The sequence below is a fragment of the Lontra canadensis genome, unplaced genomic scaffold (genome assembly GCF_010015895.1).
Source record: "Lontra canadensis isolate GAN:19392208 unplaced genomic scaffold, GSC_riverotter_1.0 scaffold138, whole genome shotgun sequence".
NCBI classification, from domain to species: domain Eukaryota; kingdom Metazoa; phylum Chordata; class Mammalia; order Carnivora; family Mustelidae; genus Lontra; species Lontra canadensis.
In genome coordinates this window covers 3025357-3040270 of record NW_022631132.1, presented here as the reverse complement: position 1 = coordinate 3040270, position 14914 = coordinate 3025357, and the positions used below count along the sequence as shown (strand labels likewise).

The 14914-nt window shown below is 42.0% G+C and overlaps 1 protein-coding gene across 1 annotated transcript in view; it reads left to right on the top strand.

The window, feature by feature from the left end:
- Positions 1 to 14914, top strand: part of GPC3 (glypican 3) — a 399435-nt gene that overhangs the window by 268074 nt on the left and 116447 nt on the right. Inside the window, exon 5 of the mRNA XM_032843339.1 lies at positions 4376 to 4501. Coding sequence (XP_032699230.1) covers positions 4376 to 4501 — 126 coding nt within the window. The remainder of the gene's footprint in view (positions 1 to 4375; positions 4502 to 14914) is intronic.

The window sequence follows — 14914 nt, the reverse complement described above, 5'->3', positions numbered from 1 at the left end:
TTCTTTGAGAACCTGCATTCGCTTCATTATTCTCAGGTGCTTTTCTAATCAAATGCATCATGGATTCTAACATGAATAATGTACACTGAGATCCAAAAAGAACTCCGTGAACTTGCCTGTCAAGGATAAGTTTTAGAGGAATAGACATAAAAAGCCTACTGGAGAGACAAGTCTAGAAGGAAATATGTCCAAATATTCATAGTGATCATCTGGCCAGTAGGACTATGAATAGGGTTTCTTTTCCCCCTTCTACCTTTCTGTATTTTCTAAATTCTCCACAGTGAGCATATGTTTCTTTTACAATGAGAAAGAAAACCAACAGGCCTTATTATAAAGGATGAAGGAAGAAATAGATTTTTTAAAATATTTTTATTTATTTATTTGGCCGAGAGAGACAGAGATCACAAGTAGGCAGAGAGAGATGGGGAAGTAGGCTCCCCGCCAGTGAGAGAGCCCGATGCAGGGCTTGATCTCAGGACCCTGAGATCATGACCTGAGCCAAAGGCAGAGGCTTAACCCACTGAGCCACCCAGGTACCCCAGGAAGAAATAGATTTTAATCATTGTTTGCAGCTCTTGGAAATTTCTTGACTCCCTCCTCGCCCATGCTTTTAGTTCATGCCAAGCCACATCTCTGGCCCTCTTGACTGTCTCTGTCCATTGCTCCAAGGGACACCCCTCCTCCTAGTAGACAAGCCTCTCTTCCTCTCAGCCCTTGTCTACCCTTTTTTGGGGGTTATATCTCAATAAAGCTGATCTAACATACCTTTCATCCATTTGAAGTATATAATTCAAGTGTTCTTAATATAGTCCTTAATATAGTTCTTAATATAGGAGTTGGGCAATCATTGCCAACATCAATTTTAGAACATTTTCATCACCTCAAAAGATGTCCCATGCCCTTTAGCTATCATTTCGCAGCCCTCCTCTCCGCCCCCCAAGCCCTAAGCAACCACTAATCTGCTTTCTGTCCCTATAGATTTTCCTATTCTGGACATTTCACATAAACGGAATCATATAATCTGTGGTCTTCCATGATGGGCTTCTTTCACTTAGCATAATGTTTTCAAGTTTCACCCATGATGCAACGTGTGTGAATACTCTATTCCTATGTAAGGCCAAATAATACTCCATTATATGAACTGTATATTTGTTTATCCCTTCATCAGTTGATGGACACCTGTCTGGTCCCACCTTTTGTCTGTTGTTAATAGCACTGCCAAGAGCATGCATATACATGTACTTCTTTGAGTACTCATTTGTGATTCTTTGGGGGTATGTGCTTAGGAGCGGAATTGCTGCACCACATGGTAACATCTATCCTTGACTTTGTAAGGAGCCACCAAACTGTTTTCCACAGCAGCTGCACCATTTTGTGTTCCCACCAACAATGTGAAGCCTCCACTTTCTCCACATCTTCAGCAACACTTGTCTATTTTATTTTATGGACTTTTTTTTTTATTACAGCCATCCTCATGGGTGTGAAGTGGCATCTCACTGTGGTTTTGATCTGCATTTCCCTGATGACTAATTGACATTTAACTGGACTTCATCTCGGCTCTCCACATCCGGTTCTTACACATGAATCCCTTTGAAGGCCACCACTGTCCCACCAGGCAAAGACCATTCAGATGGCTTACCAGATTAGCCCAGGGGGTTACCCAACCCACTAGCTAGCTAGCTACTCTTTGGGAAAAAAATGCCAGGGGTAAATATGTAGGGAAAGAACATGGTTATGCTTATTAATACCCACCTCAAACAACGAAGGATTTATGCATCTTGCACGTAGAAAATAGTTACCTAGAATTTGAAAAAAAAATCTTAATTTTCTTGCATACTATCTGAAATATACTGTATTTTTCATTAAATATTCATATTCTACTGGCTTATAATAATGGTAATATTGACCATGATTAATGTTATGGGGAGATTACTTTGTGCCAGGGACTATGCTCAACACTTTACAGGCATTGTCTCAATCATCACAGCAACCTATCATTAGCTTCATTTTAAAGTCAGGGAAACTTAAGGCTTCACCACCAAGTAAGTGAGGAAGTAGCTGGCATTTGACACTTATGTTGGTCAGACTCCAAAATCAGTGCTCTTACCTACTACTCCTAACAGGTTTTCAGGGGCTGTTCTGAGACTCCAACCATCATTATAGCATGCTTGGTAAATGAAACTGTGTTCTGAATTCAAAACAATTCATCCAGCAGCAAGTTTTTCAAACACAATCTCTTCCTAGGTCCATCCTGTATGTCCTCTGGCAGTAATGAGTACTCTGTGACATGGGATGGCCTTTTGTGTCCCCAAGTTACCTTGCTCAAATTTCAAAGAGATTCCCCTGAGTTCTAGAATTTGATGACCCAGATTGTGTTCACATTATTCACATTCTTTGCAGTTTTCTTAGACATTTAACTTGACCCCGCCAAGTAATATCCTTCCATGCTAAAGTGGGAGGGCTTGTGTTTATGGCAGCCCCTCATCCCCCAGATGTTTAGACGGACCCTCTCTGAATCTTCTCCAGCTTGCCAGTGATCTTTATGATCAGCTCAGAAAGCTGTAAGGGTTCAGGGGCTGGGAGAAGTTCAGAGTGTTTTTTTGTTTTTTGTTTTTGGTTTTGGTTTTTGTTTCTTTTAACTTCTAGGGAAGTCAAATTGGAAAGCTTTGCCATGAGTTCAATTTTTCTTGCCATGTGCTTATCTTAGAGAGAGTTCAGAGGTAGGAGGAGGCCTAAGGGAAGCTCTTTCATTAAAGAGCAGGCCATCGCCTCCCATAGACTAATGGCCATATTCCATTTCCTCATGGAGTGGGGGGAATTACTCAGCCTCAGCCTTTACTCTTTTGGTTTCCACTCTGGGGAACTGTATTATTACATTGTAAAACAGAACATCTCTCCTATTAGCGTTAATTGAACCCATCTTTTTCCTGTTAGAAACTATAATGTTGACTTTTATTTTCAGAGCCCTGGATGGAACCTCTTCACTTTTGAGGTTGACTGTGAGGGGGTTTGAGCATAGCAGGAAGCAACTGCTGGGGTATTGGGGGTTATATATAGCCCAATAACCTGTCTTGAGTTGTTCTGTCCATCACCCTGGCTTTGCTGTGACCTGAGTCTTTGTGAAAATGTGCTGAGTATTATAAGTGCTCTCCCTCTTCTAAATCATCAGTTGAAATGAATTGTTTGATGGTAATAAAGTGGAAAAATGCAAGAAAATAATTTCCACCAGCCTTTCTTTTTTGGCCAGATCTGAAAACAACCCCCAGAGGCCTGTATATCAGGCTAGTCCATTCTTAGCCTGGAGACAGTATTGAATAATTACTCCACTGCCAGCAAATTCCCTGGCCGAAGTCTCCAAAAACTTAGTAGAGACTTAAGATAGACTTGGTTATGAAGAACACTTTAACTTGTTTCTACCAAGAACATTGCTTGAGAAAAATAAAAAGAGTATTTTATTTGTTTACCATTGGACATCTGTTGTATAGATAATTTAATATTTCTTTATAAGCATATCCAGTCCTCTCCAGTCTATAGGGTCTTATTTTGTGTGTCCATGTGCAGCTGAAAAAAGATAATAGGTTAGAAATTTTGCTGGGTATTTATGTGTGTGTGTTTATACCTATTTGCATATATAATGTACTTGCTCTCTTCTCTCTCTCTCTCTCTCTCTCTCTCTTGCTCTGGCTCTCTCCCCACCCCACATATTTGTCTTATAGGTAGCATAAAAGCCAAAGCAAATAAATAGTAAAATATACTAGGATCCACTCCCTCTTGTCTCCCACCCACCCCCTCCATAGTTATCACAATATATAGACAAAGAACAAAGAAACCTTCCTCCTCTGGCAGATATGAGTTTCTGTGACTCTTTTGTCAGGAGAATTTCATAGAGTGTATACTGCTCTGAGCACCCTGTAATTCTGATCTGCAACTATTAGCCCGAGCCTATATGGAAAGGGGCCATCTCTAGGGTAATAGCATTGTAAATTACAATCAATGCACTCAATTACACCCAGAAACCAAAAGATATGTAGTGCTCCAGCATGCCTTGTAATCAGCACCTTTGAGAATGGAGGTAACAGCATTCTGAACAAAAAATGGAAGCCGAACACGTAAGAAAATGAATGTTGGAATTAAATCATCCTTCTGATAGGAGCAGTACCTTATATGGCAAGCAACTTTTTTTTTCCTAACATCATTTTATTGATTAAAAAAAAAAAAACCTAAATTGTGGCCTTGTAACCAAGAATGTCTTAAAATCATTTATGGCTCTAATCAGCCTGGCAGAGCCTTTCTGTCATGCTGATAAGGAAATTAAACTTTCCTCATACTGGGTTTACTTGCCTCTTATGCGCAGATGCTTTCTCTTTTCTTTCAGGGAACTAATTCAGAAGTTGAAGTCTTTCATCAGCTTCTATAATGCTTTGCCTGGCTACGTCTGCAGCCACAGCCCCGTGGCTGAAAACGACACTCTTTGCTGGAATGGACAAGAACTCGTGGAGAGGTAATATTTTTTTGAATGTTAAATATAACAGTGTTTGCAAAATATTCATCGTATGTCCATCTCGAGATTGGTTATGTCTTCTCTCTGCCTTCATTAACTTCATAAGAAACATTCTAGAAAAAGCATACATGTGAGCATTTGTGACACACCCTTAGAGAATTTACAGACTTTGAAACACGTAAAGTACTGTGTATTCAGGGACATTTTATCAGGTGTACAACATCAAACAGCACCCCCCCCTTTTTTTTTGTCTTTGGCTTCTTCCATTTCTCCTTTATGTGGACCCTTATTTATTTATTGGTTTGAAGAAATCATATACACACTAATCATTATCGTTTAGTGAGAGTTAACTATGTATGAAGCACCGTGCCGAGTGCTTGTCTATATTAACTCTCTTTATCCTTACACCAATCCTGGGAAGTAAATGCCACTATTTTTCCCAATTTTATAGATGAAGATGGAGGAGAGAAGGATGGGGAGGGGAGAAGGAGTACCGTTTCACTGAGTGATGTTGCTGAAATGGTTGATCATTAAGTGTTAGTATAATCTGTGCCAACATTTGTCATCTGTGAAGAATTTGCTCACCACTGGAAAGGAAATAATATATATTCATTTATTCAGTAAATATTTACTGAGCACTTTCTAAGCACCAGTCATGTTGAAGTACACAAAATAGGAAATTTTCCTGTCCCCCCAGAGCTCTCATTCTAGTGGGCTAATGCCACTCCTGACCTCCATTGCGTCCCATGTGTAAGGAATAGTTTGGGGATTAAGGGATGAAATCAGGAGGGTAGAATGCTTAGAAAACCACGGGTCACTGATGAACAGGCTTCTGAAACTATTTGTCCAAGTGGTAGCATCTTGTCGAGGAGAATATAGAAGATGCTTGAACTCGAGTTCTGAATCTTTTACTAATGAGTCGCTTAACCTGGGGCAAGTGACTTAATCTCTCTGGGCCATGGTTTCCCCATCTAAAAAGTGAGATGGTTGGATTAGAACCTTCTAGTTCTGGCAGGCTGTGGGGGTTTTTCACTTACCAGTTCATTCATTCATACATTCATTCATTCATACATTCATTCATTTGTACATTCATTCATACATTTATGTTTTGAGATACTGTGGGTTAGGCACCAAGGGATAGGAGTTATCCTAACCCTGGTTAGGTACCAAGGATATGAGGCTGAAGACAGGAAGTTACCTACTTGCAGGAGTTTACAATCTAGTGGGAACCAGCATCAGGGCATGGGATAATTAGTCATGATGCTAAATGGAATGAATTAGCAATTAATATAATGGGCTAGAGGAAAGCTTTGGAGCCAGATGAACCTGGGTTTGCTTCTCAGTCTTGCTACTTACGGTGTGGGGCATTGTTGAGTGGGTCACTCAACCTAGAAAGTCCCAAGGCCCTCTTCCATAAGGAAAGGCATCTCACAGGGTTGTTGTCACCGTTAGGTGAGGTCATAAGCGTCAAGTCCGTAGCAGACTGGCCTATACCAGAAGCTCAGTTCACGTTCTTCCTCTTCCTTCTCCCTTTCTCCCTTCCCCCTCAATCCCTCCTCTTCCCTGCACAAGGCAAAACACGTGCCTGAAAACAGCTTGTTTCTCAACTAAACTGTTTTACTGACCTGGGACAGTGAGAATGAGGTGCTAATGGGATGAGACATTGAACTTGCATGGAGATAGACTTCCCTCCAGCAAATGTGAATCAGGCTACGGAGATTAATGGCCCCCATGCATCTACTCTACTCTGGAGAAATAGTATATATTTATTATCCTCAAAACTCATCAGGATCTAAGTAGAATCATGAAAATGTACTTAACTATTATGACATATTTTTTTTAAATTGTCAGAAAAAAGCAGTCAGTGTTTGGCTTTATCAAAAGCAGATGCTGTAAAACAAGTATAAACAATACAATCCTTGAAAAAGAAAATGCCCACAGGTCAAATATGTGGTTCTTACATAAGCTTCAAGAGAAACCATTGCAGTAACTTACCCATTGGGAGGTTAATATTGTAAAAAATGAACAATTCCTGAAAACTAATTTGTTTTAAGCAGCATATCTCCTAACCGTGGTCTGTTCTTAAAGAGGAAATGTTAGTTAGTGATATATTTATTTGCTAATGTATTCATTCATTTCTTTATTCACTTAATAAGTATTTGAGCACCTACTATATTTCAAGTGTCAATATGGGTTTCTTTATTGTTGTGATTATTTAAGGCAAATGTTGGAATCCTGTTGGATATAATCAGATGATCCAATTTTAATTTATTCAAAGAAATTTCTTCCCAGGCCTGTTTTTCGAATTAGCGGGATTTTTAAAATCAAATTTGGTGAATATAAACTACTTCATGCCTGGTATGCTTTCTTGAAGGATGTTGCTTGAGAACCAAGAAAGTCCTCCCCTATCAAATGGTGGAATCCCAAGCCTGCTAAATTTGAATGAGTCTAAAAATCAGCCAAATGCACTTTTGCACCATTAAAATAATTTTGTTAACTGAAGTTTTTGGGTTTAATTTGCTGGTTTTAAATATTTCAGGTTATCAAACAAAATAATAAAACAAATGGTATCATATAGAGAAAAGAGGTTATTTCAAATCCATTATTTATATTTCTGAACAATCTGTTGTTTTAAAACAATTTTTATTGTTGACATGTGTTATCCAGGGAGGGAGTGAGATGGAAGGGAGGGACGGAGAGAGGGATGGAAGAGAGGAAGGAAATCAAACATATCTGTAGACAGTGTAAGGGTACTATAAGCCAGGAAGTGACTCTTCCTTGAGTAGTAACCTCAGGTTATAATTAACCTACACTTAAATTACTGACGTAATGCGATGATGAGACTAGGGAATAGTGTCAAACTAGATTTTTTTTTTAAATTACTCAGGAATATACATTTAATCATAGGATGTTCTGTAGCCCATGGACATTAATAAAGATTAGCTTCACACTGCATGTCTCATCTATAGTGAAACCTCTTTCCAGAGCTTTCCATTGAATTTCTCATTTCGTTCAGTCTTAAATAACAGTTGCCACTTCACACTGTCCAATCAGTTGTAACCTTGTTATCTTTACAGATTGGGTTTGTATTCTTTTCAAAGTATTTTACTTTTAGTCAAGAAAACTTATGAAAATCAAGGATCCTGAGAGGAAACGAAACTTATCAGTGGAGACACCCGATTAAAAGGAAAATATTGATGCTAAGGAAAATATGGATCAATATCCATGACAGCTGGGGCGTCAGAACCATTTGTACCCTCCTTCTGTGAATGTCCATACAGACACTCAACTTTCCAGGAACTCGACAAGTCACTATCTCTCTAAATAGGGCTATGTTTCCACATCCATTCAATTGTTAGCTCTTATGAAACCAATCAATTGAAATATGAAAGAAGAGAATGTTTTCACAGATCTAGTCCTAGGGTGTACCATGGAAGCCTGTCATTTATCCTCCCCGCCACAACCCCCCCCCATCTCCCCATCTTGGTTTGAGATAAAGATTGGCTCCAGGATTTAGCTGAGAAATCTTGGAATTAGCAAACTTGGCTTGTGTGATGTACACTCTTCTGAGCTACCATGGATCCTACAGGCAAAGATTTCCTGCAGTTGCCAAAGGCGGAAGATTCTCCATCTTTTGCCTTTGTGGAACTACAGAGAATTTCAGAGCATTTCTGAAATCGAGAGAAACATAAAGGATCCCATGGGAGGAAGTTAACACTGGGCTTAACAACAGGTAACTGTGGGCTTTGCCTGCATTGGCACTGAAAATACCTATAGGAAGAGTGAGCAGCTTTTAGTAAATACATCCCCATATGCCCTCCTCATACCCCCTTTCGGGACTGTTAGGCCCAACTTCTAGATCACGGACTAAAATTTTTATTCTTCTTCTGGATGGTTTGATACCATCTGGAAGGTAAGCCCCATTTTACCATTGAATCAAGTTGATCTTTAAGTTAGTGTAACAGAAACTACTTTAATTTATACCTGTGCAAAAACTGCTAGTCAGAGAGAAAAGAGTGCTATCTCGACTGGACATGGAGCATCTAATAATTCAAGTTCATCCAACCAAGATGGAGCATGTCTTATATATGTGGGGGCGTAGTAAGAAGTAGAATCCAGTGCCCGCTTCTGCTGAGGAGCTTACAACTTAATGAGAAGAAAGGAAAAATAATCAGCTGGTCTCTTTCCCCAGGAGTCCAGGGAGAGTTCCCTTCAGAGGCATCAAAGCAGAGGCTCTACCCATCTGTGTGTGTGTTATTGACGTGAAATTCACATAAGAGGAACTGTTCTGAGGTATACAATTTGGTGGTGACCTTCTGTACATTTGCGATGTTGTGTAATCACTACCTCGGTCTGGTTTTAAGACATTTGCATCGCTCCAGAGAGAGAGCTTGTACTCATTAGCAGTCACTCCCCACTCCCTGCCTCCCTTAGCCCCTGGCACCCAACAGTCCGCTTTCCGTCTCTATGGATTTACCTATGCTGGATGTCCCGTACAAATAGAATCATTGACTTAGCATAATGTTTTTAAGGTTCATCCGAGTTGTAGCATGGATCAGTACTCTGTTCCTTTTTGTGGCCAAGGAATATTTCATTTCATTGTCCAGATGTAGCGCATGTTGTGTATCTATTTGTCAATTTTATCCCCGCATTTATGTGACCCCCGAGCAACCACTGCTCTATCAGGCTCTGCCCACCACCTCTGGATTCACTATGGCTCACCCTTAAGGGTGAGGACGACAGGGCAGCCAAACCTTCAGGCCTCCCAGCCCCGACATCTTTGACCACCACCTAAAGGCTAGCCTCTCCCTCACCTCTCCTGTTTTTTTATATCCCTTTGCAATTCATTTTCTCAGTCTTTTTTCTCAGCCCTGTGTGTGCAGTCAACCAGCCTCTCCTTCAATCAGCACACCTCCCGTACGGTTTGATGCTTCCCTAGTGACTTTGCGGCTCCTTAGTTCTATATATACAAGCGCTTATACTTTGTGGCATGATGTCTTCATCCCCTTTGTGATTCAATCCTGGCTGCTCCAGAATATTTCTGGTATCTTCTTGACAGTCCTATAAAGCCACTTCTGCCCATTATGACTCAGTAGATCCATCTCGTGTTTTCTCAGGATGACTCTGGGACTCTCGGTGGCGTACGTGAGGCACCTGGCATTAGAGAAATAAACTCCCTGAGACTGGCAGGGAAAATTTCACTGCAGGTGACTCCCCTCCCTCCTCTGTGGTCTCACCTCCCATTTCACCTGAGAGAGTATCTATGCACACGCCCACCCACCGTGAATTCTCCTTTATTTCCTCTGATCAAACAAGTCTTCCAGTGTTCATAATGCCTCTTCAGAATTCCTCTGCTTAGTTGCAAAGGCAGAAGCAGGAATACACAAAGCAATTATCTTAGTTCTCAAGGGGTTTTGCTCTTGTCTCAAGACCTGTTGAATGTTGCAGAAAAGGAGGGTAAGGAGACTGTTTCTCTCTGTCTTCTGCTGGGTTGGGGGCGTAGACCGTGGCGTATCAACCAGTGGTAATGAATGCACGATCCCCAAATACCCGAAATCTGCCGTAAGCAATATAATTCTAAAGATGAGAGCAATAAGGGGCACCCGGCTGGCTCAGTCAGTGGAGCATGGAACTCCTGGTCTCAGGGTTGTTGTGGGTTCGAGCCCCACATTGGGTGTAGAGATAACTTTGCAAAATAAATACATGAGTAATCTTAAAAATGAGAGTAACAGAATGGTTTCTTCTGCCCCTGTAATCTAGAAAAGGTGAGGTTGTTTTCATGATGTACTTATTTTAAGAATACTGTGTTTTGAGGACTTTGGTGGAGAGGGACCAATTCCTAGCACCAACAAGTTGTTCCCTGGTGTACAGAACAAAATGGGAAGAATTTCAGAGCCTTCACGCCGATGGCAAAGGAACGAGGTGAAGATAAGACTTATATGCCACAGTGTACACATGCACAGACAGACACACAGATGCACACCCACAGCTTACCATGATCACATCCGAACAGGCGGCTAGTGATACAGAGCAAGCACTATCCGTACCTCCCAGGCTCTCTAGCTAGAACAGGTTATTTGTTATTTGGGTTTTACTTGTCTGTTTTTGGCTTTATGTGGTGGCTTTTCTCCAAATGGCTCAAGGCCGTGTACCTAGACCTTTATTTTTTGAACAAGATTTTATTTTTAAGTCATCTCTACACCCGACGTGGGGGATGAACTCACAACCCAGAAATCAAAAGCTGCACGCTCCAATGACTGAGACAGCCAGGGGCCCTCATACAACCTCAAATATGGGATATCCCACAGAAGCACCAATGGGGAAGTTAATATATGAGGCAAAATACAGAGCCAGGAGGACGGGGACACAGGAAAGGAAGTAAACAATGGATAACGCACACAATATTCAAAGCCTTGAGTCAGGTCCTAAAGTCGTTGGATTCCAAGTCTGTGTCGACACAAGCCAGACTAAAATCTTGCTGGGGCCAAGGCACAGTGGCTCTTCCTAGCAGCCCCTGTGGTGAGGGTTTGAGAGTTAGACCCTGAGGTACAGTCTTTCAGCATCCAAGGCTTTTCTTTTCGTGGCTTCTTCTCCCCTTGACCACTAACCCAAGGAGGAGCTGTGCTGACAAAAGCCTGGCAAGAGTGGAGAAGGTTGGTCTTACCAATGCCGAGTTCTGCAGTTCTTGCCGCCATCAGACATTGTTGGATTTCATTTCTGCTTCCGTTTTCCTGGAAGCAGGGACATGACACTTGATTCTTTCTGATGTGGGGAATTGTCATGTTGGCCTGAGTGCACGCCCTGGAATGAAGGTCCCGGAGCATCATACTGCTTTCTGGGATGGTAGCTCGCATCTCCCACCTTGCTTCACGGAAGTCACAACTGTTCACAGAGAGGCTTGCAAGGACAAATGAGTCCTATAGAAATGACTTCATTTGGTATAGCATGAAATGTTGATGGCAGCTCAAGGTTTTTTTTAAATCCTGGTAAGGTGAGGGGCGCCTGAGTGGCTCAGTCAATGAAGCATCTGCCTTTGGCTCAGGTCATGGTCTCAGGGTCCTGGGTTCGAGCCCCATGTTGGGCTCCCTGCTCAGCGAGGAGTCTGTGTCTCCCTCTGCCCCTGCCCTTCCCTGCCATGCTTTTGCGCACACATTCTCGCTCTTTCTCTCTCTCAAATAAAATCTTTTTTTTAAAACCCTGGTAAGGTTCGAGACAGATACGTTTGGAGTGTACCCCCACCTAATAATCCCTCTAGGAGATTAGATTGGCATATTTTTCATCAGAGCTTTATGTCAAAAGTAGTGTTTGGTGACAGGTATTTTTCAGGACCTACTCCATGGCAATATGTGACATTTATCCCTTAAGATTATGGTGTCGCATATAGTAGCTCTACCTTCAGAATTGAGTGAGGAAAAACCCAGCTCATCCTACTGACTGACAGCTTCACATGGCGTGCTGTGTTTGGGATGGGCTGTCCTTTACTACCATCACATCTGAAGTGGCAGGGGACGTTGTCACGGCCCAGTATTGATGTTTGTCACCACCTGGTGAAGGCTCAGGGCTTATAGTCCTGAGTGTCCTACTAGTGTCCTACTAGTACTGATGCCGGCCCCTCCTGTGCTCAGTTGGACCATTTCATTATATGGAGAATGTTAGGGGGCCTTCAAGGCCGGTCTCGGAATATCTGTTCCTTGACAAGTAAGTACCCCCTCACAGTCTCCCTTCGGAAATGTGATTCTGATGGTAGGTAAGGCTTGTCTCCTCTTATGATCATGACTCAATGCACCAGAGCTCTTTGAGCCTTGAAGGCTTGAGAGAGGTGTCCCCGAAGGACTATCATTGCTTTTAAGAAATTATTAACATACTAGAGTCTGTCTGCTCTTTCAATCTTATTACCTCCTTCAGAGCAAGTGCGTTGATGGGTCAGAGACTGATTATGTAGATGACGCCTATCCTCAAAACCTTTCCTACCTCTTCTTTGGGAAAAGCCTTGGGGGTCTATGGTTTTCAGTGGAGAGGATCATAGTAAGAAGACCCTGAGGGGTCAGTAAACATGACCCAGATGACTGGTACATCTTGGGAAGAATATAGTCTTTAGAATGATACAGGTGGAGATTTCATTTATTTTTTTATTTAAATTCGATTAGCTAATATGCAGTGCATGATTAGTTTCAGAGGCAGAGTTCAGTAATTCATCAGTTGCATAGAACACCCAGTGCTCATCATACCCCGTGCCCTCCTTCATGCCCATCAGCCAGTAATCCCATCCCCCCCACGCCCCCCCCCCAGCAACCCCGTTTGTTTCCTAGAGTTAAGAGTCTCTTATGGTTTGTCTCCCTCTCTGATTTTGTCCTGTTTCATTGTTCCCTCCCTTCCCCTACGATCCTCTGTTTTGTTTCTTAAATTCTACATAAGTGAGATCATAGGATAATTGTCTTTCTCTGACTGACTTATTTTGCTCAGCCTAACATCCTCTAGTTCCATCAGAGGGAGATTTTAATTTTGGTTCGGACACTGTATGCTTCGGGCAGGTCATGGACATCAGGTTCTGTTACCAGGGGTGCCTGGGTGGCTCAGTCGGTTAGGCATCTGCCTTCAGCTCAGGTCATGATCCCAGGGTGCTGGGATCGAGTCCTACATCAGGTTCCTTGATCAGCAGGAGCCTTCTTCTTCCTCTGCTTGTTTTCTCTGTCTCTCTCTGACAAATAAATTCAAAAAATCTTTAAAAGAAATTCTGTTACCAGACTTGTAAGATGGGGATGATACTCTACAGTAAAGATGTGTTCCAGCATGTAGGCATTGAATAAACGATAGCCTTGCATCATTATCGTTTGGTTGAACAAGTCAGGTAAATGTCAAGAGCAAGGGTAAAGAAGTGTAGGCCATTCTTTCTATAAAAGTAAACTGGATCTGGGAGAAATATCTATAAGTCTTTTGGAAGCTGACTCTTTTTTTTTAATATTACTTTTTTTTGTTAATTTAATTTTTTTTTATTTTTTATAAACATATATTTTTATCCCCAGGGGTACAGGTCTGTGAATCGCCAGGTTTACACACTTCACAGCACTCACCATAGCACATACCCTCCCAATGTCCATAACCCCACCCCCCTTCTCCTAACCCCCCTCCCTCCAGCAACCCTCAGTTTTTTGTGAGATTAAGAGTCACTTATGGTTTGTCTCCCTCCCAATCCCATCTTGTTTCATTTATTCTTCTCCTACCCCCTTAACCCCCCATGTTGCATCTCCACTTCCTCATATCAGGGAGATCATATGATAGTTGTCTTTCTCCGAATGACTTATTTCGCTAAGCATGATACCCTCTAGTTCCATCCACGTCATCGCAAATGGCATGATTTCATTTCTTTTGATGGCTGCATAGTATTCCATTGTGTATATATACCATATCTTCTTTATCCATTTATCTGTTGATGGACATCTAAGTTCTTTCCATAGTTTGGAAGCCGACTCTTGAATGGGATAGCTGATCAAACATGTTGGTACTTCTGGTAGTTAGACACTCAGTATCAAAGAAAATAGACTCTTGAGACTTGGTTGTGTGAAAGACAGGGAAAAGTCTGCCAGGGAAGCCTCGCTTTGGAGCTTCCCATCAATGGGCCTTGCCCTCAGACCCCTCAGGCTTCTTTGATGATGTGACTGTCATGGTGGCCATGATTCTTCTCCCCTGCAGGCCACAGGAAGTGAACAGCAGGTGCCACTTCCCTACTGTCCCTGGCCACAGTTCTTCCCCCAATGTACAAGCTCTTGGCAGCTTCTTTGAAAGAAGCTCAGCTCTCCATGTTTTGTCCTTTCCTCCTATACTTAAGCAAGGGCACAATATCATTTGAGTTTCTGATGACTTTTACTGATAGACATACAGCCAAACAGTTGGGGGTTAGCAAAAAGCACGCAGAAGCAACTTTCAACATTACATGGTGATCATAAGACCCAGCGTAGTCGTGGTTAAGCATATAACTTTGGCATCAGCCGGCCTGGGTTTGGATTTCTGCTCTAGTATGCACCAGCTCTTTCTCTTCCCTGAGTCCCTGTTTCCCCATCTGTACAATGGGGTTGATCTTTTCTACCTTAACAGATTGTTGAGAGGGTTCAGAGGAATGGTGAAATGCAGAATATAGTGCCTGGAACACAGTAGGCCCTCGAGAAATGGTAGCTTCTATTTCTGTTGTTCAAAGAAGCCTATAAAAAGGCCCTTGCAATTCTTCCCTGGAAGATAGATGGAGCTAGGCCTGATTTTAGTTCCACTGAAAGACCCATTTTAATTCTTCAGGAAGATAGCTTCACCCACTCCCTCTCATTTTTACCTTATTTCCTCTCCTTTCTTCTAAAACAAGACAAACTCCATCTTTGGTCCCAGTTGGTGCACACTTGGTTGGTGCACCTTGGTCCTGAGTGG